Source organism: Mandrillus leucophaeus, unplaced genomic scaffold (genome assembly GCF_000951045.1).
Source record: "Mandrillus leucophaeus isolate KB7577 unplaced genomic scaffold, Mleu.le_1.0 Scaffold128, whole genome shotgun sequence".
Classification (NCBI taxonomy): Eukaryota; Metazoa; Chordata; class Mammalia; order Primates; family Cercopithecidae; genus Mandrillus; species Mandrillus leucophaeus.
The window spans coordinates 5,694,099-5,717,330 of NW_012101209.1; the positions used below are offsets into that span (position 1 = coordinate 5,694,099).

The following is a 23,232-nucleotide window of genomic DNA, read 5'->3' on the forward strand; positions in this document are numbered from 1 at the left end:
TGGCAGGTTGCAGTGAGCCAAGATCGCGCCACTGCACTCCAGCCTTGGCAACAGACCGAGACTCTGTCTCAAGAAAAAAAAAAAAAAGTTTTGTACTTTCATGTTTTATATTTTGTATATTTTGAGGTAAGTTTTACCTCAAATAAGATGTGAGGTTTAGTTTGCAGTTTTTTGGGTTTTTTTGTTTTTGGCATAAGGATGTCCAATTATTCTAACACTAGTTGTTGAAAGGACTGTCCTTTCTTCATTTGCACCTTTGTCGAAAGTCAATTGGCCATATTTGGGTGGTACTATTCAGGGACTGTCTGTCCTGTTTCATTGGTCTATTGTCTATTTCTTTCTAATACCATACTGTCTTGATTACTGTCGCTTATAGTAAGTCTTAAATCGGATAATGTGTTTCCTCCAACTTTTTTTTCATAATTTCTTTGGTTCTTCTAGTTCCTTTTCCTTTCCATTTAAATTCCAGAATCAGGCCAGGCACGGTGGCTCAAGCCTGTAACCCCAGCACTTTGGGAGGCCGAGACGGGCGGATCATGAGGTCAGGAGATCAAGACCAGCCTGGCCAATATGGTGAAACCCCATCTCTACTAAAAATACAAACATTAGCCAGGTGTGGTGGCAGGCGCCTGTAATTCCAACTACTCAGGAGGCTGAGGCAGGAGAGTCACTTGAAACCGGAAGGCGGAGGTTGCAGTGAGCCAAGATTGCGCCACTGCACTCCAACCTAGGCCAAAGAGCAAAACTCCGTCTCAAAAAAAAAAAAAAAATCCATAGTGGAAATAAAATGTCCTTTGAAGATCTAACTCTTTGAAAGCCATTGTGCACTCTTACATGAATGTCATTTTACTTTGGCTTATTTTTGGCTTCTGAGATCATTTTCCCATTTTCCTCTGAGATAAGACTGAAGAAGCTTAATTTTTCATCTTTCAGAAAATCAACATATATACATTGACCTACTGTGCTAAGTAACTGATAAAATTGTCTAAATCAAGTATCCTCACTCCATCCATACAGCATTTTCAGGCCTCTGTGCCATTCACTATGACTGACTCGTATTTCATGACTCAGTGTGATGGGAAGGGAGACGTCCTGAAGAATGAAATGGAAATGAAGGCAGAGCGCTTATTTCAGACACCCCTTCTCCCAAGGATGTATTGCTTTGTCCTGAAATTGGAATAACCGACTTTGAAGGAAGAAAGGAATACAGCACAGAATTTGTTCTGGGTCACATCCATTAGCCAATAGCCAAGGCAACTTCCTTTAACCAACGTGATCGTCCATCAACAGGCAGCACTCCAAAAAGCATTCAAACATGATCTATGTCAAGGCAATTTCTTGGGCACAATTTGTCTAAGAATTACATTGTGGGAAAAGAACCAAACTAACTCTTTATGTCATTGGGACTTAACTTCACAGGTAATGAGAAAAATTAAGGGGTCCACAGGTGATCGTTGAAGATAGAAATCTATCTCGAAATCATCATTGGTGTAAAAGTACCATTCCACTACTAGACAAACCTATACCACACATCCAAAAATACACTATGTTAAAGTTGCATTCAGTTCAATTCACAACAATCACTTCTTTACCAAAGTCTCAACTACCCATCAGCTGAAACTGCCTCTGGAAAGGCTATTAATAAACTTTAAAAAGTTTTATAAAGCTCGGCATGGTGGCAAGTGCCTCTAGTCCCACACACTCAGGAGGTTGAGGCAGGTGGATCACTTGAGCCCAGGAGGTTGAGGGTGTAGTGAGCTATGATCATGCCACTGCACTCCAGCCTGGGTAACAGAGTTGGTCAAAAAAAAAAAAAAAAAGAAGTTTTATGAAACTCATCTAATCAGGTGGAGACTCCAATTTGAAGAGTGTTCCTTAGTAGAATTTTGGAGAGAGAGGTTGTGGAGAGAGAACTTGAATATCAGTTAACTGTAGAAAGGTTATGTGAAATGTAAAGTTTTAGAAATTAAAAGTCTGAGTTGGGGGTGACACATGCTTTCACATGAGTAGTCCAGGAAATAAGCCCAAGCCACAAACAAAACCAGAACTTCCCTCTGTGGCTTGCCAGATCAGTGTAAACCTCCCATTTCATCCTCTTCAACCAAAGAGAGGCCATCCTGTAACATACAAGCATGGAGTATTCCATTAAGTGTCCACCCTCAGATAGTCACGTGAAGTCATCTACACTTCTGCATTCCCCCTTGTGTATACCCACATGCCTGTATCCAAGCCTGATTGAGAAAGTACAGTGAAATTAGTTGAGGACCCCTTGTCACATCTTGCTAAAATGTGACATAAGATGAAATAAGAGTAAAATTTTTACCAGATCAAAATAATAATTCCAATTAACTAATTTATTAAAAGAGTATCAGATCTGAGATAGAGTTTCCAGTGTAGGAGTATGATCAGTGACTTTCCCGTAGGCTACCTCCAAGTGATTTGGACCTTGTATACATAACAGCATGAGCTCAAATCCAAGTGTGGGTCTCCATGACCTAAGCAATGATTCCTGTTTCCAATAGTTGGCTTTACAACTTGAGTGATTTACCAAGATTTGTGGTTATATTCAACTCTCCCTTTCTTTCTTCTCTTCCCTCTTTATCTCCTTTGATCTAATGCAGACCTCTCAACTAATACAAGCCTCTGCCTGTGGCATCACGGAGAAGACATCCTTATCAAGATGGCTCTGTTAGTTCAAGAATTACTATATATGCATTGAATTAAATCTATTTCTTCAAAAAAATAAAATGACCTTTTTTCTCTGCAGGAAGTAGAATTATTGGCTCTTTTGCAGGGATATCATGATAGCAGCAGACCTATTCAGTCAGGGCTAAGAGCACTTTCCTGGAATTTAAAAAATTCTCTTTGGAACTGCCAGACTATTTTTGTATATATTTCTTCCACAGTCACCACTATCCCCAAAGACTATCTCTGATCTTAATCCTAATTCCCAAAGGCACCTGGCCAGTTCTGGCCATCTAGATAAGAAACTGGCGGGGCTCTCTAAATGTTTTTTCCCCTAAGGCACACTTAAGTCAACATGCAAGTTTATCTTGGAGTCTGCAACCTGAGCTTGCAACTCCTCCTTTGCACTTCCTTCCTGGTAGTTTAGAGGGGTAACATCTAGGTGAAAGTATGCCCGATTGCCCTGTTTTTCTCAATATTTGCATTTCACTAACTTCAGTTGCTGACCCCAGAGATGTACAACTGAAATGTCCACTTCCACTGAAGTTCCTAGACTGGCCTTTAAGAAATGCAGCTTTGGGGCCACCACTTTGGGAGGCCAAGGTGGGAAGATTGATCACCTGAGCCCAGGAATTTAAGACTAGCCTAGAGAACACAGCAAGACCCCATTGCTACAAAAAAAAAAAAAAAAAAAAAAATGGAAGAAAGAAAGAAAAAATAATAATAATAATAACTGGATATGGACCTGTAGTCCCAGCTGCTGGGGAGGCTGAGGTGGGAGGCTGAGGTAGGAGGATCTCTTGAGCCCAGGATGCCAAGGCTGCAGTGAGCCTTGATCACAACACTGCACTCCAACCTGGGGGACAGAGTGAGGCCCTGTCTCAAAAAAAAAAATGCAGCTTTGGCCTTTGGATCTGGACACGTTATTGCAGCCCAAGTGAAATACAAAAGGCATGTAGGGCACCCAGCCTCTCCTCTCCATCAAAATAAGATGAATAGAAGTTGCATATTTCCTGTGTAACATCCTGTGTCTTCTCTAAATCCACTGTAGCCACAAAAGTTTCATTTTACTCACAGAAAACTGAAAGACCAATAAAGTTAAGTAGATTGGCTAATTGGTTATTTTGTTTGTTTGTTTGTTTGTCTGTTTGAGATAGTTTTTCGCTCTTGTTGCCCAGGTTGGAGTGCAATGGCAGAATCTCAGTTCACTGCAACCTCCGCCTCCCAGGTTCAAGCGATTCTCCTGCCTCAGCCTCCCAAGTAGCTGGAATTACAGGCACATGCCACCACGCTCGGCTAATTTTTGTATTTTTAGTAGAGACGGGGTTTTGCCATGTTGGGCAGGCTGGTCTCGAACTCCTGACCTCAGGTGATCCGCCCACCTTGACCTCCCAAAGTTCTGGGATTACAGGCATAAGCCACCGTGCCTGGCCTGCTAAACAATCTTGAACATTGTTCCTGGCTGTAAAATGTCAGAGTGCCTCCAGTTATGCAGTATCTCTAAACTACTAAAACTTGGGTTAGTCAATAAATAATCTGAGTGGACCATGTGTATTTAAAGAAAATAAGGAGACCCAGATCCTTTCCCTATGAATCTCAAACTCAGGTCAATTACAATTCATTGCATTACTGAGTACCCACCAGGTACTAGGGCATGCCTCTTCTTTCCCTTCTCTGGCAGTTCTCAATTTTCACTGTGCATCAGGATCACCTGGGGGAGCTTGGAAAAAGACTAATGTTCAGACTGCCCATGTCAAGACTTCAATTGATTTAGGGCAGAGTCTGTTGTAAAAATTAGCCCACGTGATTCTAACATGGAGCCAACACTGACCCTTCCACAGCTAAGTTTGTCACCACCACGTTCTGTGGCAAATTCCAACAGGCAGAATTTACATAAGTGGCCTCTATTTCCCTTCATACCAGAGAAGGTGAGACTGGGAATTAAGTCATACTCTTAGTCCAGGGGGTAAATGGAAGTTAGGATTAGGGGTAAAGAGCAAGAAAGAGAACAAAGAAGACAGAAGGGAATTAAAATGCTTTGTGTTTATTATCTCATTTAATCATAACCACCACCCCTCGGATAAACAAACTGAAGCTCAAGGGATTCAACAGTTCACCAGATCACTCAGCCAGTAAGCAAAAAAACGAGAATTTAAACCAGCCTCTTACCCCCAAACCTAGGTTCTACTCATGCTACCCTCCTCATCCTGCAAGTCTAACTTCAAGCTCCAGTACCATAAGCAACACCTCCTGTCTTCATTATCAACCAGATGTGAATCTGGGTGCCAGCGGTCACATCTCCCAAGTCCTGTCTCCTTGTGCAATCAATATTCAAAAATGTCTCCTGCTCACATTTGGCCTACTTAGTCTTAAATACTGTATTAATTAGAATTAGGTTCTACTCCATGGGACAGAAAATACAAAATAAGAGTGGCTCAATTAAGATAGTTCTTTCTCATGTAAAGGAAGCCCAAAGGTAGGCGGGTCCAGGGGGTTCCACAGCATCAGGGACCTGTGCTGCTTTCATTGTGTCATTCTGCTTTGCTCAATCATGGCTTCCTCCAGGTGCAGGGTAGCTTCTTCAGTTTCATCCATTCTGACTGGTGGTGGTGGCTTACGCTATAATCCCAGCACTTTGGGAGGCCAAAGCAGGAGGATCACTTGAGGCCAGGAGTTGGAGACCAGCCTGGGCAACATAGTGAGACCTTGTCTCTACTAAAAATGTTAAAAATTAGCCAGTCTTGGTGATGCACACTTGCAGTCCCAGCTACTCAGGAGGCTGAGACAAGAGGATTGCTTGAGCCCAGGAGATTGAGGCTGCAGTGAGCTATGATTGTACCACTGTATTCTAGCCTGGGCTACAGAGTAAAACCCAGTCTCAAGAACAAACAAGACAAAAACAACCAAAAAAAAAAAAAAAAAAAAAGGTGCTTCTGTAAGCCACACACACTCACCAGTTCCACTTATATTCCAGTGGCCATAACTTAGCCACATGGCCACAGTTAGCCAGCTGGGGAAACAAGGCCTTTATTACAGGCAGCAATTTGCCCAGGCAAAAAGGGGGCTTTTTTACTAAAGAAGAGAGGGACAGGACAGGAATAGTTAAGTCTCAGTCACTGTTTGCTGCCTGGCACTCCAGTCTTCCCCTCTAGGACTGCAGCCCTAACCTGGACACCACCAGCCTTGCAAGTCCAGGAGCCTGATTTACTTACTCTCCTTGTACCAGCTTCTCTTGCCAGTCCCACAGCTTTTCCCTTCACCTCAAACTTCTGGGTAATAACGTATCATCAGCTTCTGTGCCTTTTGCTGCTGGGCTCCACAGCTCCACCTTCCTAATTGAGAAACCCAGTACCGAAAGCTTATGGAATCAGGATTGATTCCCTTTAGATGCTGTGCCTTGTCACCCAGGCTGGAATGCAGCCTTGACTTCCCAGGTTCAAGCAATCCTCCCACCTCAGTTTCCTAAGCAGTTTTTACTACAGGCACGTGCTACCATGCTTGACTTATTTTTTATTTTTATTTTTATTTTCAGTAAAAATGAGGTCTCACTATGTTGCCCAGGCTGGTTTTGATCTCCTGAGCTTAAGGGATCCACCCACCTCGACCTCCCAAAGTGCTGGGATCACAGGCATGAGCCATCATGTCTGGCCCTGGTTTCCCATTTTTGAGTCAGCTTTTAGCCAAGTTGATTTTACTTGCTGGGCCAGGCAGGGCTAGAAGACCTAACCCAGTATCTGACATGTCACCCCCACAGCATTATATTTATGCCATATGGCTTTCCATGACTCCAGCTGAAGCTATAACTTCATGGGAAAGAAGTTGGGCAGTTAGTCAGACTGCAACAGAAAGATTCAAGGGCATAGGGTAAGACAGCCTGGACTGAAGTTCTCGATTGCCTGCTTACTAGCTGTGTGCCCTTTCTGGGCTTTCCCCTTCATCTCTGGTTTTGTTTTGTTTTGTTTTGTTTTGTTTTGTTTTGTTTTGAGATGGAGTTTCGCTCTCGTTGCCCAGGCTGGAGTGCAATGGCACAATCTTAGCTCACTGCAACCTCCGCCTCCCGGGTTCAAGCAATTCTCCTGCTTCAGCCTCCTGAGTAGCTGGGATTACAGGCATGCGCCACCACGCCTGGCTAATTTTGTATTTTTAATAGAAACAGGGTTTCTCCATGTTGGTCAGGCTGGTCTCAAATTCCCAACCTCAGGAGATCCGCCCACCTCAGCCTCCCAAAGTGCTGGGATTACAGGCATGGGCCACCGCGCCCAGACTCCCCTTCATCTCTAAAATAGAAATAACAATTTTTATTTCACATAGCTGTGGTGAGAATCAATATGATCATGTATATGGAAATACTCTAAATAGGGTAAAGCTGGCCGGGCACAGTAGCTTATGCTTGTAGTCCCAGCACTTTGGGAGGCTGAGGCGGGCAAATCACTTGAGCCTAGGAGTTCAAGACCAGCCTGGGCAACATGGCAAAACCTGGTCTCTACCAATATTTATATATACATATTATATATATATATAAATTAGTTGAGTGTGGTGGCGCATGCCTGTAGTCCCAGCTACTTAGGAGGCTGAGGCAGGAGGATTGCTTGAGTTCTGAAGGTGAAGGTTTCAGTGATTGGAGATCACACCACTGTACTCCAGCGTGGGTGCTGGGTGATAGAGAAAGTCATTGTCTCAAAAAAAAAAAAAAAAAGTGTAAAGCCCACCATAGGACACAAGGGTCTCCTACTTCCCTTTTGTCTCTAGGCACCCTCCCCCAGAGTTTTTCAGGATCTCCCATCCTATCCCCTTTCTATTCTGCTTCCTCAGCCTCTTTCCTTGCAGCGGTTACTGTCTTGCCTTTCCTATACTCTTTTACAGGGCATTGCAGGAAAAAATGAGAACTGTTGACATAGGAGGGTCTAGATGAAGAAATGGGTGCTTCATTGGATCAGAAGGATCACGCTGATGATCAGAGCAAACAGGTGCTGTCCTAAGCTCTTCATAAATATAAAACCATATAAGCCTCAGAGCTATACTATAAACGAGGGCCTGTGGGCAGCAGTTTCTAAGACAGCCTCCAGTGATCCCTGCCTCCTGGATTTGATGCCTTCTGTAATCCCCTTTCCTTGAGTGTGGGCTGGATCTACTGACTCACTTCTAACAAATATAATACAGCACAGTGATGGAAAGTCACTTCCAAGATTAGGTAACCAAAAGACTGTAGCTTCCGTCTTGGATGCTTTCTCCCCTCACCACTCTCTCTCTTGCTTACTCAGTCTGAGGAAAGACAGCTGCCACTTTATAAGCTACCCTATGGAGAGGCTCATATGGTAAGGGATAGAGAGAAACCTCTGGCCAACCACCAACAAGGAACTGAGGCCTTCAGCCAAATAGCCCCCCAGCAAGGAACTGAATCCTGCCAGCGACCCCATGAGTGAGCCCAGAACATATCCTCATCCAGTTGAATCTTTAGATAAGACCACAACCCCAAGTGGAATAGCCTGGAGCCAGAGACACACAGCTAAGCTCACTAGATTCCTGACTCACGGAAACTGAGATATGGTTTAGTGATTTAAGCAGCACTGCCTTCCTTGAGGCTAGATGCCCATCACCTGGAAGCTTGAAGAGTCCCAGCCTAGCAGCTGAGTTTCCTGATTGATGGATTCAGAAAGTAATGTTTCAAAATCAGCTAAAGAGTAAACTTCCTAGGCCGGGCACAGTGGCTCATCCCTGTAATCTCAACACTTTGGGACACCAAGGTGGGAGGGTTCATTGAGCCCAGGAGTTTGAGACCAGCCTGTGTAACACAGCAAGACCCCATCCCTACCCACCAACTAAAAAAAAAAAAAAAATTAGTCAGGCATGGTGGCACATGCCTGTGGCCCTTGCTACTCAGGAAACTGAGATGAGAGGATCACTTGAGCCTGGGAGTTTAAGGCTGCAGTGAGCCCTGATGGGGCCACTGCACTCAGCCTGAGCAACAGAGCAAGACCCCCATCTCAAAAAGAAAGAGAGAGAGAGAGAGAGAGAGAGAGAGAGAGAGAGAGAGAGATTGATTCCAACTACTGAAACAATATATAAACCAAAAATTGGCAATATTAGATGCATGAGACTTGGGCCTTCTAGTCAAATTCTGCAACCCTTACCTTTTGTTCACTGCCAAATCACCAGGATTCAAGTGGGGACCTTCTCTCTACTCTCCTACATAGTATCTCTGTTAAGGAGCTACTTCTGCAGTATTTATCCACTGACTTCCTTGCCAGTTCAACAAGTTCTTCGCAGCTTTTGTCAACGCCTTTACCTTTCCCTCTATAGTTTCTCTACCCTGTACATACATACCCATCCTATTCTATTCTCTTTGAAGTTCTTTCTCTTTCGTCTTTTGTTATAAAACGTTATATTTGAGAATAACAGGGGAATATGAACTGATATTCTGCTCTCAGTTAAAAAATACATGCTGCACCATGACTGGCACAGAGTAAGCCCTCAGATATTTGCTAAATAAAATTCTCTTTGACTGCATCCTGCAAGGTTTGGGGGAGACAGAGCATCTTATAAGGTGTTCAGTTCCCTAACTCTGGTGGGAAGCTGGAGAAAAGAAGAAAGGCTATATATCATCTACATCAAGTCCCATCTCCTGTCTCTCTTACACAGTAGAAAAATGAAGCTGCGAGAATAATGTAACAAAAATTCCACAGCGATTTAGGGGCAGAACCCAAACTAGAAGCCACATCTTCTGTCTTCTAATCCAATGCTGATCCCATGTAGGCACAAATTGCCAGATGCATGACATGTGAGGACTGGGAGGCGGGGATGGCCACCCCTCCTCAAAAGGGGGCCTTTGGTTCAGACCCCAGATGCTCCATGTCTGCCCTTCAGCCAACTACTCCGAGGGTTTGACCTCCACACCTCACTGGAGCTGGCTTCTATGTGGATTTTCTGTTTGACATGTGGAGGAGTTGGACCTGTCCTGGCATAGCAGGACACCCTGAAGAGGGCGCCCAGACCTTCCCTCCTCCTCTACCCCAGGGCTCCTTGCAGGCTGCGCTCCCACCTTCCTCCAGGCTCCAGAGAGCCAGGCGGCTCCAGCGCAGGTCTCTGCACTGCGCGGCTTCCAAGTGCCTTGATGAGACGTGTTTAATCTTCCACCAGGATTATTTAACCTCCGCATCCTTGTTAACAAACAGCCATTATTAACGAGATGGTAGACCACATGGGGTGGGTTTGTACAGACAATGAGAGCTCCCTTAGCCTTTCTGCGAGCAAATTCATAATCCGCAGCGACTCAGCCGCCCCGAACCCTCTTACACAGAAAACTGAGTCGAACCCGGTGGTCTGGGCCCTTCCCCACGACCCCCAGGGCTGGAGGCTCCATCCTCTGCAAACAGAGCTACATCTCTCCCTTTCTTCCCTGCCTCCCACTCTCGCTCGCTCTCCCAAGGGGTGGCTACAGTGCGTTATAAATTTTACCTTTCCAGTGTGCAGGAGAGGCGAGGGGAGGCTCTGTCCCAGCTCCGGGCCTGCCTGTCCCCGAGGACACCAATTAAAGACACTAATTGGACAGCAATACATCAAAGTCGCTCCCGGGAGTGAGTCCTCTCAGAGCGCCAGGAATCCGTTAGTTGGGCTTTTGTTTCAAACACAGAAATACAGAGGAAAAAACACGCACACACCTCTACGCGGGCAGGAGTAGGGCGCGTGCTGTGCCGCGTGGGCTTCTCTGTCTCCGCGCTCGCCGGGAGCCTCTCCCTCTCCTCTCTTTTTCCGGCTCGGCACATCAAACGATCGTTCCCGCTTCTCTGTTCTGAGTTCACCTCACTTACCTCTCCAAAGAGCGCCGCCTAGAAGGCCCGCTCTTCTGGGACACGCACACTAACAGAGCCCGCGTAGACGCGGCACACGGTTTTACCCAAGAGCGCGGGTTTCGGGAGAAACAAACGCACCTTCCGCGCACTTCGTTCTGCTCTTTCCCTTAATAGGTTGAGGGAGGGCAAGTAGACACCTGGGGAGGCACCTGTCGCCTGGACTCAACTGCACGGGGTCCTCACGAGGTTCCCGGACGCCTGCGGGAGGAGGGCGACGGAGGGGAACTGGCCTCACCCAGGAGGGGTTATTTCAGGATACAGAAAGGGACGCTTCGATGGAGGAAGGAAAGGGTTCTTCTCTGGGGGAACTAGACGCTGCTGCTCACAGGCCCAAAGGCCCCCAGACGAGCCGGCCATGGAAGGGGCTCCGGCCCAGAGGGACCTGAAGCGACCGGGGCGCGCTTCCCGTCCCCAAATGGCAAGCGGCGGGGGTCGGGGGAGCTGTGGAAACGGGGTTCTTTCCCTGCCATCGGCTTAGAAGGAAGGCCGAGGCTCCAGAGTCCAGAATTTACCAGCAACCTGTGCTGCGCGCGCAACGAGGCCTCCCGACTTCAGCTACAAAGGCCTCAGCGCCCTGTGGGTCAGACCCAGGCCCGGGGGTCCAAGCCCCTTACGCGGAGGGACGGAGACCCGGGCACAAACTGGGACGTCCATGCGGTCAGCGTCCGAGGGTCGCTATTCCTCAGCTTGCCCAGCCCGGGCCACACGCGGCCGCTGCCTGCGCCGAGGAGGCGGGAACCTGAAGCCGGCGAGAGCGAGGCCCGGCCCGAGTCGCCACCGCAGCCACAGCCACCGCGCAGGCTGGCGCGCCGCACCTGGGCCTTGGGGAGGCCAGAAGTGCCCCTAATCCTACAGGGCCGCGCCCGCTCCTTTCCCTCGGGAAGACAGATTGGAATGGCTGCTTTTGATCCCATTTGTTACCAACCCCGGCATTTGTTTTCCATTTTATAAACGCTTCCCTTTAAGTAATTGTCCCTGTTAACAGCGTATACCTTTCAGCAGCGCTCACTGCGCTATAAATAATCTCTATGAAGATGCAAGAATATGACTTTCACAAGATTGGACAATTGATTCAATCTGTGACCCGCGATGGCGAATAATATTGGAAGGCTATTTAAACAGATGAAGGCCTAAATTGTCTTGCTTGTATCTGAATTAATTTCTCATTCATCATCATTATGAAGTGATTGGTCTACTCAAGCTCTTCAGCCTGCTGGAACGGAGCGGGATTTAAATGAGATTGTAACACAATTTAAATGCTTGCCGACTTTAACGAGGCCAATTGAGCAGCTGCAATAAATACAAATATTTTTCTAAACAGCCTTGTTTTAAATAATTACTTAATGCTTTCATGTTTTTTTAAGTGGCAATCTTTCTCCCTCTCCTGCTCCTGCTCGGAATATCACACACTTATTTGCTGAGAAGGTGATTTTGGAAACGACTTTGTGTTTCTGTTTGCTTTGTAGACAGTAGGATGTGTTCTGTGATTGGGTTTTGTTTTGTTTTGTTTTGTCTCTTTCTCAGAGTCAACATTTCCAGGGTCCCTCAAACTGGCACAAATGGTGAGCTGAGCCTTAGTTTCACCCTAAAGCAGTCTTCTGTGCTGCCCCCGCAGAGCTTGGGAGGAGCTGAGTGATGGAAGAAATTTGTCGTTTGGATCTAGTCACTTATCCAGACGCAGTTTAGCTGGGTTTTGCAAACGAATGCATGTGATTGCACTTACAAATGACACCCCGAAGAGTGGCATTGTTTCTGATTTGTACTGATGACCGTCATCATCTTGAACAAATCAGAATTCCAACATATCCCAAAGGTGTCCCTTAGGAAGCTCAATCTGCGAGCAGTTTGACTTCCTGCAAATCAAAAGGAGTAGGTGGAGGCTGACTGAGGATTTCTTTGTTAGGGAAGGGGCACAGAAAGAGAACTTTGCCATAACAAATGGTGGCAGGATGGTGGAGGAGGGGGTTGGTAATTAGAGAAATGCCAATTTTGTGGCCTCAACCTCCTTTCTCTCCTATCTGTACCCGTACTCCTACTCTTTCCTCTACCTATCTGGGGTGATGGTGTATGGAGAGGATGCTAAGATCCCTACTTTGAGAATGCCATCCGTCTGGACACCTTTGGCGGCGACGGTCCACCACAACACTCACGTTCATTCTCCGGTGGACATATGGCGGCTGGTGTTTCCTCAGTTGGGGAATAATGGAAGCAACCAAGCGGGAGAAGCCTGAGGAACAAAAGAATCTTTTAAACTTTAGTGAAAGGGCTGGGGTTGGGGATGTAGGGGGACACTCGACTTACTGTGAGGACCTGAGCCCCATTTGGAGGTGACTGTCTAATACCATGTCCCCCCGGAAGGCCTAGGGCAAATAGATGCATTCTGAATCTCTTCTCCCTCAATCCCTAGTCGAGGGAGAGGGACTGCATGTCTGGAGAGTGCGGGTGCAGGGTTTGAAACTAGGAAGGTGGAGTGGACATAATCACTAAAGAAACCATTCAGGGGGCATGCCACATTGGATGACAGGATCAAACTGAAGGACAAAAAAAAAATAGGGACAAGGATGCAGAAATCAAGTAGTGATTTGCTATGTAACTGAGCAATTTAATGCCAGAGTTAGGGAGCTGCTGGCCAGAATCATTTTGTCTTCAAGGCTCTGCGGAGCTCATCCTCTTTATCCTGTTGTTTAAAATGAGCATTATCCCAAACATATGCAATGCAATCAGTTTGGTCACACTTACAAGAACACGCTTTAATAAGGCAATCAATCACACACTAACAAGCCAGCAATTGCCAGGGGCCGGTGTGCACTCGGGCTGCGGGGTGGCCAGCCTTGCCCAGCTGGACGAATCTGGGCTGGGCGCTGGACCACGCTCCCAGGCCCTGCCAGCCAGCCGAAATTGAAGAGCCCTGGGAAAGCGTGAGTCGGGAGTGAGGTGTCAGGTTTCACTGGGGGTTACCTCAGAATCTGTGCCCCAAAACAGGGTGAGAGAAGAGGAAGTGGGAGCCAGGACCTCATAGCTACATTGGCCGCTAATAGCTGTGTAGACCTGGAGCTTCTATTTTCCCACCTGCAAAATGGAACCGAGATGAAGCAAAGCCAAGTAGAGACATTGAGAAAGTTGAAAAATGAAAACAGCATCATGGTAGGTCTTGGTCTAGCCCTCTGTTTTACAGATAAGGAGGTTGTGATTGTGAAGGGGCAGTACCTTCTTCAAGTCAACTCCCACTTCCTCCCTGCCACCACTCAAATGGAACGTGTCATGCCAGATGGGGTTGCCTGATGCAAGTGGGCTAAGAATGTTTGAGGGAGGAGGGGGAGTGAGAAGGTTTGCCTAGTGCCAAACCGCAAACCTTGGCAAAAGGGAAATTTCATTATGAAGTAATGAGTAATTCCTCCTGGCAAGATGTATTGTTATATCTTCCACTTCAATTTGGAGGAAGAGAGGCTCAATTACCCAGAAAATACAGTCAATTAAAGGCTGCTGATTGGACACGAAGCCGGATCATCGATCTTGTACTTTCCAATATCGCTGCAGACACCTCATTTTCCCTCCCTATTAACTGAAAATACGCCTGGCATTAAGGCAACCCGCAGCCCATTTACCTGTCGCAAGCAATCTCTGCCCAACGTGGAGCAACCACAAAATTTACCGGGATTTGGCACTCGGGAGCTTTTGGCTGCAGGGGAAGGGGTGCTGGAAACCTCAGGGCACAATTTGCTTGGGAGGGCACCAGCTACTGTGTGCAGGAGGATTTGCTGTGGAACCCAAGGAGGGAGGAGGGCATTTGAGGAGTCTCTATCTGCTGGCAGATACAGTGGCAGAGGACCCCTCGTGTCTGTGCAATCCAGAGCCTCCTGGACTCCCAGAAGGGTCCCATCTCTCCCCTGTTTGAGTGGAACTTCATACCCCGCCACATTTGGCTCTCCTGTGGGTCGTGCAGGTGGGGGCTGGAAGGTAGCTTCTGAGCACTGCCTTTCCTCTTGTCCTAATCCCTCAGAATCCCACCCTCAAGATGACTTCTAGTCTGAGGACAATTCAGACCAAGATGATCCCAACCAAGAAGCCTTCCTCCCTGCTGTCCTCCACCCTCAAGTGTGGACCCAGCTTGACCAGAAAACTCAGCTCTCTGCAGTAGTCAGGCTCCACTGCCACTGCCCCACTCACCTCCCTTTGGGCTGGGGTGGAGGCAGGTTGCTCAGAGACCACAACCTGGGTCCCCTTTCAGTCGCTCAAAGGATTGGAACAACTGGAGAAGAAACCACAGGGGTGGGCCCCTGGCAGCATTCAGCTGCCACTTTACCCAGGAAAGGCTCCCAACATACCCAAAATTAAGGAAACATGCACCCCAGGGCAGCTTGGAGCCTGCCTTCTCCACCTCCATGCAATGGCTGTTTGGAGCCTACCAATGACAGAGGCTTGGAAGACTCTGTGGGTCCATCTTTTGGTTCCTTTCCTATTCAAACCCATGGTGGCTGAACTAGCAATTTTAAAAGTCAATTAAGAGCTGCCTGCTGCCACAAAAACTAAAATGCTAAAGTGAGAATTATGTCCAGCTTTTATTGCAATATGGTTAACGAATCATAACAGCAAGTTCTTTGGGCTTCAAAGGAAAACCCCAAACCAAACCAAATTCATTCCCTACAGGAAGAACCACTCCCTCTCAGTCAGGGTGAAGCTTGCATTGGGTGTACACGTTCTCTTCTTCCTCAAAAACTGGCTGAAAGGATGAGTGTGGGAGAGAGGATTTGGGAGTGGCTCTAAACAAACCCTGGTGGAGGGTACAGACAGGGTCCCCAGAATTGGCAGAAGGCTCCCACTGGTATCTGAAAGTCAAGCTCCAGTGGTAGCTTGGGAAGAAAATGAGAAAAAGTTGTAAAATGCCCAATGCAAAGGGTAGGGCCAGAAAGCTCCTGGTGAAGTGAAGGTGAACAAGCAAAGGATGAAAATTGCCTCTAATTTACCGCCAGATACTGAGAGAGGGAGGTGAAGTTCTCACTCCCTAAGCTCTTCCCTGGGCGCCTTGTTAACAGCTCCAGCTCTGGGCTCAGTGGCCAGCTCCGTGTTGATCATTATTACACATTCAACATTCACAAACCCTCCTCGCACACATCACTTGCTAATCAGGGTGTGTGCTGGGCCCAGGGAAAAAAAGGCTTGGGCTCATAGAAGCGGCAAAGGGCTCCTGGGGCATCTGCAGCCTCCCTGGCCAACAAAAAAGTGGGGGCAGGGAGAGATGGAGCTGCAAGTTGAGAGGTGTCACAAAGCTGGGAATGAGGAAGGAGATCTGGTGCTGGCAGACGCCAGATCCAGAAGATGCTGTGTAGTCGAGGCTCCAGGTTCCATGCCAAGGGGCCGGATTCTCCCCGGTAGTAAATAATCTCTCACTCTCTCCTCCAAATGACTGGTATGTTGCCATCCACCAGCCCCTTGTCATGCCTTGGAAAGGTTGGCAAAGATTAATCTCTACCTGCTCTGCATACACAGCATTTTGTTCAGACAGACAGCAATTTCCCTTTCCAGTGCTTGGGCCTTGGCTGGGGAGAGGGGGCCCGGTGAGAAGGGAGTGTGAGATGGAGGATGATGGGCAGAGGGGCCGGATATTGATTGCTGTTGCTGCTAAGTTTTGTTTAGCTTTGGAGCTACAGCCTCGACCCTGGTAGGGGGCAGTGGGTCCGGAGGCCGCCCCGGAGGAAGGTCTCTCAACCTCTGCTTCCCTATCCCCACTCCTGCTCCCCAAACGCGCCAGCCACGGCCACTTCCTAGGCTTTCCAATTCTCGCGGCCGGATCCCGCTGGTCCTTTTCCGCCCTCTCCTTTCCCGCTTGGCGTCCTAGGGGCGAGGAGCGAGAGGCTGAGTCCCGGGGGTTGGGGGTGACCCCACGGGCGTCCTGGAGCCGGCAGCCGGCCGGCGGCCCCTTATCTAGTGAGGGGGACCTCCTCCCTCTGGTCCAGCGCGACGGAGGAGGCCTTGCTGAGTACCGAGGGCGCGAAGGTGAGGAAGGAGTCCGAGCGGGAGGTGGAGGCACAGGTGAAATCCGAGGAGGCGGCAGCCCGGGGTGCCAGCCCGTTGGCCGGGCCGCTGTGACAGGCGAGGCAGGAGCAAGGGCCGCCGGCCGAGGCGCCCAGTCCGTGCGCGGGCCCGGGATAGAGCGGTGGGTGACGGAAGGCGCACAGCAGTTCGGGCCGCGGGTAGGGCTGCGACAGCACGCGGAACGTGTCGAGCGGGCGCAGCGGGCCGCTGAAGGGCGAGGCGGCGGCGGCGGAGGCAGCAGATGCGGCGCCCAGGCCCACAGGCGAGTAGTAGGGCAGGGGCAGGTGAGACGGGAAGGGGTAGGGCAGGCCGCCCGCGGCCGCCGCATGGCTCATCATGTAAGTGTAGAAGGCGGGGTCCGCCGGGTGCGGCCACGTCATGGCCAGGCGCTGCCGCTTGTCCTTCATGCGCCGGTTCTGGAACCATACCTGGGGAGAGGAGCGGAGCAAGTTCGGCAGGTGGACTCGGCCTGATAGTCAGAGGCCAGAAGTCTGGTCCCGCTCCGGGGACAGTGTTCATAGGGCAGGAAGAGTCAAAGCAGACACCAGCTGGGTAGAGACGGACCCCACCACCACCACCACCTGGAGCTGGAATCCCTCCAGAGAGGTTTGGGGAGTGACTCCAGCCCGCTCCCTCCTTCCCTCTGCCCAGGTGGCCAGGCCCCGGGGTGCCAGAGGCCGGTGTGTGTACGGGAGGAGTAGTGAGAGGACGTGGACTCAATTGGTCTGCGGCCGCACACAGCGTGTCCCCAGAAACTACCTTGTCACCCGCACAGGCATTCTATCCCCTCCCCCCACTCCCACCCCCTGTCTATTTAACCAGGAAAGAGACAGAGTCAACCACACCGCAGCAATGCCTGCCTAGGAGCCGTCACGAGGGTCAATCTGCACGCGCTGGGCAGGGAGACCCCAGGCCCAGATTCCTGGCCTGCGGTTTAGGGAGTGGGCAGTTGGTATTTACTTTCCGCTAAGTAGGTGCACATGCGCCTCCCCAGCCTGGACCCCGCATACCTTGATGGTGGTTTCCGGCAGGTTTAGGGCGGCCGCCAGCTCGCATCTCCGCGGCCTGGATACGTAGTTCTCCCGGTAGAATTCCTTCTCCAGCCGCGCAATCTGCTCTCGGGTGAAGGCGGTGCGGTAACGACGCATCTGGTCACTGGCGCTGCACGCCAGGGTGCCTTGCGAGCCGCCCCCGCCACCGCCGCCGTTGCTCTTGGAGGTCTCGCTCCCTCCGTTCGGACTGCCGACCAGCGCCTCGGAGCCGGACCCTGCACAGCGAGTCCAAAGCACAGGCGTGTACAGACACAGACACACAAACACCATTGAAGTGGGGCTGTAGGCCTAAGGTGGGAGGGTGATTTGGGAAGGGACACCCTGTCAGCCACTCCAATAACTGTTTCTGCTAGGGTACTGCGGCCTCTGGGGAACCCAAGAAGGGAAGATAAGGGCCTGCCCTTGATTGGATAGGTAGACGTCTTTGGGGAGGCCTTCCCTTCCTCTAAGGCATTCTGGATACAGGGGTTCCCAGTCGCCCTTTCCACCTGCCCTGGGGCATAGGTGAACTTTCTGCCTCCCGTTGGCAGGGGTGGACAAGGGTGTGCACTTCTGACAGGCACATGAGTTGAGATGCACCTTTGTGCTAGAGCGTTGTAAACTCTGGGTCAAGTGCATTGTAGTATGCTGAGCAATCAGAGAGTTTCCTTGCTCTTATGTGTGCCAGGCTGCCAGAACAGGTGTGGGAATGTGTACTAGGTTCCATGTATTGCAGGGCTGGAGTGAGAAGGCATGTTGAGTACCTTATTTATTACCTTAGTATATGTGAGTGAAGTGCAGGTTGTTTTGAGGGCAGGTTGTGGGAAGGAGGCTGGGTGAAACTGGTGATAAGACAGTAAGGGGTAGGCGCTGGTATTCAACAAGGTGTTGGCTGCCAAGGCCAGGGGGTGGTCTTTCTTCCCTCCCAGGCTCTTTCCACCCACTCCTGCAGTTCTATGGAGGAGTGTCTGCTGGTGGGCTCCCCTCTCCGCCCCCACCCCCAGTTTTCCACCCCCTTCTGGGGAGGTGGATTGTTGGCACAGAGGGAAACTCCCTTCGGAGCTATCCACCCCCTTCCCATTAGCCTTTGGTGGGGAGGCGTTCTCCAGTTAAACCAGCCCCCGTTTGGGCCTACCTCTGAGAAGGGTGGGGCTCCAGCCCCCTGCAGCTCCTTTTCCTTTGGGTGGAGAAGTGGGACTAGGAAGGAAAGGGGAAGGGGGGAGGACCCGATCTCTGCCTTTTCAAATGCAACCGGAGACCAAAGGCAATTAGACCATTGGGACCATTTCCGACCTGGCGCCGCCAAGCCCGGGAAGTGACAAGGTAATTTGGACCTCTGACCGACGTGCAAACTGGTCGGAGGGCTGCAGCACCCGGGCTGCCCCAAGTGGGCCGCAATTTTACGGTCCTTTATGGACTCCTCGCTTCCGCGCCTCCATGCCTCTTACACCCCGCCAGCCACAAACTGCCCGGACCGGCGTTTGATCTTGCCCTCGCCTGGGGAAAGTGTCTTCCCCTAGCAGTTGAAGCATTCCCCAAGCAGTTGAAACACTGGGGGCTTGGGGTGAGCTTTGACTCCCCCAAGTCCAGGACTTGCATCCGCGCCCACTCCACCCCGCACTCAAGGCACTGCTGTCACCCTTAGTCCGCCAATGCCAGAACACAGTAGGAGACCCCCGCCAGAACGCAGATAGCAGGGAGAGTTGCTCAGGTGGGTCCCCCCAGCCATCCTGCCCTAGGGGAAGGGAGTGTCTTCCTCCTGGCCTGCGCCGAAGTGAAGGGTGGGCGCAATGGGAGGCCCGAGGAGCGGAGGGGCGCGGTGGCTACCTTTGCTGTGCTGGTACTCGGCGTTCCCGGTGGCGCAGTCCGGGGTGCAGCTCACCTCGATTTCTTCATAGAAATCCGACTCGGTGTCCGAGCTACTGGGTTGCCCCTGGCCGGAGAGGCTGTCGACGGAGGGGGCCGGGGGTCCCGGGCCAAGCATGGCGGCCCCGGCTACCCGGGGCTCGGCGCCCGGCCCCGCCGCGCTGCCTGCGAGTCCATCTACCGGCTCCTCCTCCGGGCCTCCCCCGCCGCGCTCCCGGGTGACCGGAGGGACGGCCCGAGGGCTCAGGCAACCACGGGGCACCATCTTCTCGGGCGGCTCCGGCAGCGGGCTGCCCACGGCTTCGGACAAATTGGAGACCCTCTTGCCAACCAGAGTGCCAAGCTGACCCCCATCCAGAAACACAACCATGTCCTTTCGGCTCTCCATCCCGGGGCTCTCCGGTAGGGGAGGGGAAAGCCCCAAGTGAATTCCTAACCCCGGCTCCCTGGGTCTCCAGCGGCCGGACGGATCTTGGTTGCAAGAGGGAGAAAGAGAGGCCGGGTTACTGGGACCGCGCAGAGCGGCTGGAGCGAGGTCCGTACCGCGACCGCGGCGGTGGCGGTGGGGAGCTAGGGTCACCTTGTGATGCGAGCGCTCCTCTGTGCCGCACCGCCTCTGGGAGGAAGCCCCATTGCCCTCTTCTTTCTAAGCTGTCATCCTCCTGCTGCAATCGTCATTACAGTACCGCTGGTGACGCCACTCGGCGAGCGCAAGTGGATAAATAGAAACGTCTGCCACAGCGAAGATGAAAGGAGACCCGCAGCTAATGGCTCGGCAGTGATGCGCCAGGTGTGGGCCTCGCTCGAATGGGGAGGAGAGTGTGAAAACAGACAGAGAGACACACACACTGAGAGAGGGAGACACCCAGGCAGAGGAGATGCAAATGGAATTCCGCAGAAAGAAAAGGGAGCTTAACGCGAGCGGCGAGTTCCGCAGGGGCAGCGGGACTCGGTAATTAAATACGCTTTTGATTTTCTTCTTTTATTGTTGTTTTGATTTTTGTTTTCTTAACTTGGTGCCTTGATCTAACACCGATGAAAGAATCCATAACTGCATTTTAGAAGTGTGAAGCCCAGCTTACAAGCCTCAATTCTGTCGGCATTATTACAACTGTCTGCCCCTGGCAGCTAACCTCAAACTGGCTGAAAAGTCTTTTTACAAGCTACGGAAAAATGTATCCCCCCGCCCCAAGTTGACTGGAGAGCTTGAGGCTGGGCCGTCTTTTTCTCTCTTCTCCTCCCTCTCCCTACCCACCTCTGTCCCCTTACTCCTGGGAGCCAAACTTCGCTATTTTTCTTCCCCAAGGGACAAGAAATAAATACCTTACTTTTTTTTTAAATTTAAAGACCCGCCTTGGCTGCTGTAACAGTGTGTGCTGATTTCTTTTAAATACTTCCTTCCCATCTAGATGGCCTTAAGTTTTCCACAGCCTGGCTTCATCTTGAGACGGCTATTCCTAGAAGAAGTTGCTTTCTCGTTTGCCTGGGCCTCACCTGCACTCCAGGTATGTTCGGTGGGGAGAGGTTCTAAGAGTTGTCTTTTTTTTTTTCCTAGCCCATATTTTAAGGTATTCGTTCAGAATCAACGAATTCTCCTGGAAAGAGGTTTTCCAAATGGAGAGGCCCCAGGAAATGCGGCCCCTGCTGTGGCAGTACTGGAGGCCCCTAGCTGGGAGAAGGCAGTAGCTTTCACCGCAGTATTTTGGGCAGGGGTTCAGCCTCCCGGAGCACAAAAAGGTTGGGGTTCATAGAAGTTTGACTCATAAAGTCCTCTCCCAAGTCCCTGCCCAGGGGCAGTGGTCCCTGTCTCCAAAAGTGGATGGCGTTTGAGGTAGAAGAGAGTGAAGTCGCTGAAAATGCCCTAAAACAGCAAGTAAGTAGGGGCTCTGATGAAGAGCAGGAGGTGGGGGCAGGGTTTGTGGAACTTGATATTTGGGGGCGGCCATAGGCCTCTCTTGGCTCCTCTCCCAAGGAAGAAGCTTGAATAGAACTCCTACAAATTGACACTTTTTGAGCTCCAAGCAAGTGTGCTGGGGCCAGGTGGGTGGGCTGAGTCTATCCCCACATTGCTGAGGGCAGGAGGTGGGCACCTTCTATGCTCAATCTCCCTTTCTCCACCTCCTCCCCAAGAGCTTCCAGCCCTAGGCAGCCAGCTGCAAAGGGCAGCCCAGCACCTCCCTTCTTTCCATGTCCCTAGCAAAGCCCCAGCTTTTACAGGTAAGTCCTCTTCCATGACCTTTTTGTCTGTTATCTCCTACTTTTCTCTCCTCCTGTTTCTCCTTCTGTATTCTTCTCCCTTTGCTTCTCTCCTCCATCTTCCTATCCATAGGGTTAAGGAAGGTAGAGGAAGTAAGGAGTCCAAAGAAAGACAGTTTTCTCTCCACTCTGGCTTTCCACTTCTCCTTCAGTCTAAGAAGATGCTCATTAATCTTGCCTGGGGGCAGAGGCAGCGGGATCCAGAAGGTGGTATCCACATAGATATCTCCACTGTTTGGGACTCCTGAAGCCACTGTGTGCTGAGCACTGCTAGCTCCAAAATCCAGGGAAATGTTTTAGATGTGAGAGGAGCAATTGAGAGTGGGGGAGTCAAATCCTGGAACCTTTTGCTGCCTTGGAGAGCTGTCCAGGGATTCTATCATGCTCTGTCCTCCCTACCAGCAGCCACAGCCTGAGGGAGCACCTGGCTTGCTCTCTTTGCTGTCAATGGCAAGCCCCCTGGGCATCTGTCTTAGAGCTGCCAAGGTTGCCTACTCTCTATAGGGTCCTCCAGCACTGGGCCTTGGTGGTGGTGCCCACCCTCCTTTCCTCCTTGAGCACTTTGCTTTCTCACGGGTAGCCTGCTGCCCCCATCTCCTGGGGGCTGGGTCCTCAGAGGGACTCCTGGCTCCCCACTCCACCCCCAGCTCTGCATTCAATGAGAATCCTCTGTTTGATCCTCTTTTCCTCTGGGTGAGATGAAAGCCGAGTAGGAGAGATCAAGGAGCACTACTTAGTCTGGTTCCTGGGTCGGGCCCAACAGAGCAGGGCTTTTATATCCCGGGGAGAGGGCTGGATGGAGCTGAGGACAGGCTTTTCAGAGGGAGGTTGCCTCCCTTGGGCTCCAGATCTGAAGCTTCAGGGACACATCCCCTCAGCCCAAAGCCTTCCCCAGCCCTCTCTCGACTTCTGCCCCGCCCTTTCAAAGCTGACTGTTTCGCCAGTCTTAGGAGCCTAGGGAACCACCCCCACTCCCGCCCCTTTCCGCCGGCGTATTAGGGTGAAAACGTTTTAACCAAATGTCACTTCTTCCAAAAGCATCCTTTCATCAACGTCACATTGAGAGTGGTTGGGTTTTTAAAGGAAAGAAGACAAAAAAAAGAGGACTGGATAAGAGCACTGTTTTGGTTTTTTGGGTGGTGAATGTGGGGGGAGTATTTAATAACGTCATTATCATTGTATCGTGAAGGTTATTCGCGGCACGGCTCGAGAAGGAAGGTAAATTCCGAGAGCAAGTGAAGCCTTGCACAACCCCATTAAGCCTGGGCAATCCCGTAACAGCGGAGAGGGGGTGATAGCAGCTGAGGTGGAGGCCGCTCCAGGCCCGGCGCCTTCTCATTTCCCGCGGCGGGGGACACCCATCCCCCACCTGCCACACGGCAGGCCCCCAGTCCCTTCCCCGCCCGGGCGACGGGCTCCGATCCAGCCGGCTCCTCTCGGATTGAAATTCTCGGGACTTCAAAAGCTCCCAGCTTGGCTTCCGCCGGGGCTGGGCTAGCCTGGCCTGGGCC

The 23,232-nt window shown here is 50.7% G+C and overlaps 1 protein-coding gene and 1 long non-coding RNA gene across 4 annotated transcripts; one reads left to right on the forward strand and one right to left on the reverse strand.

The window, feature by feature from the left end:
• Positions 1-15,075: 15,075 nt before the first annotated feature.
• EVX1 (even-skipped homeobox 1) lies at positions 15,076-20,340 on the reverse strand. 3 transcript variants are annotated; one of them, XM_011972259.1, is made up of 4 exons: positions 19,482-20,340; positions 18,376-18,431; positions 17,579-17,835; positions 15,076-16,996 (listed from the first exon to the last, which is right to left on the reverse strand). In XM_011972259.1, exons 3-4 carry the CDS (start codon positions 17,714-17,716, stop codon positions 16,454-16,456), a joined length of 681 nt encoding a protein of 226 aa, XP_011827649.1. In that variant the 5' UTR covers positions 17,717-17,835; positions 18,376-18,431; positions 19,482-20,340; the 3' UTR covers positions 15,076-16,453. The 3 variants fall into 3 exon arrangements, with proteins under 3 accessions (XP_011827649.1, XP_011827650.1, XP_011827648.1); XM_011972260.1 differs by lacking the exon at positions 18,376-18,431; XM_011972258.1 differs by lacking the exon at positions 18,376-18,431 and having other exon boundaries at positions 19,427-20,340.
• On the forward strand, positions 15,673-21,339 carry LOC105533719. The gene is made up of 3 exons (XR_001005158.1): positions 15,673-15,942; positions 20,875-20,970; positions 21,246-21,339. It is a non-coding gene; the product is annotated as an uncharacterized LOC105533719 (long non-coding RNA).
• The last annotated feature ends 1,893 nt before the right edge of the window (positions 21,340-23,232 follow it).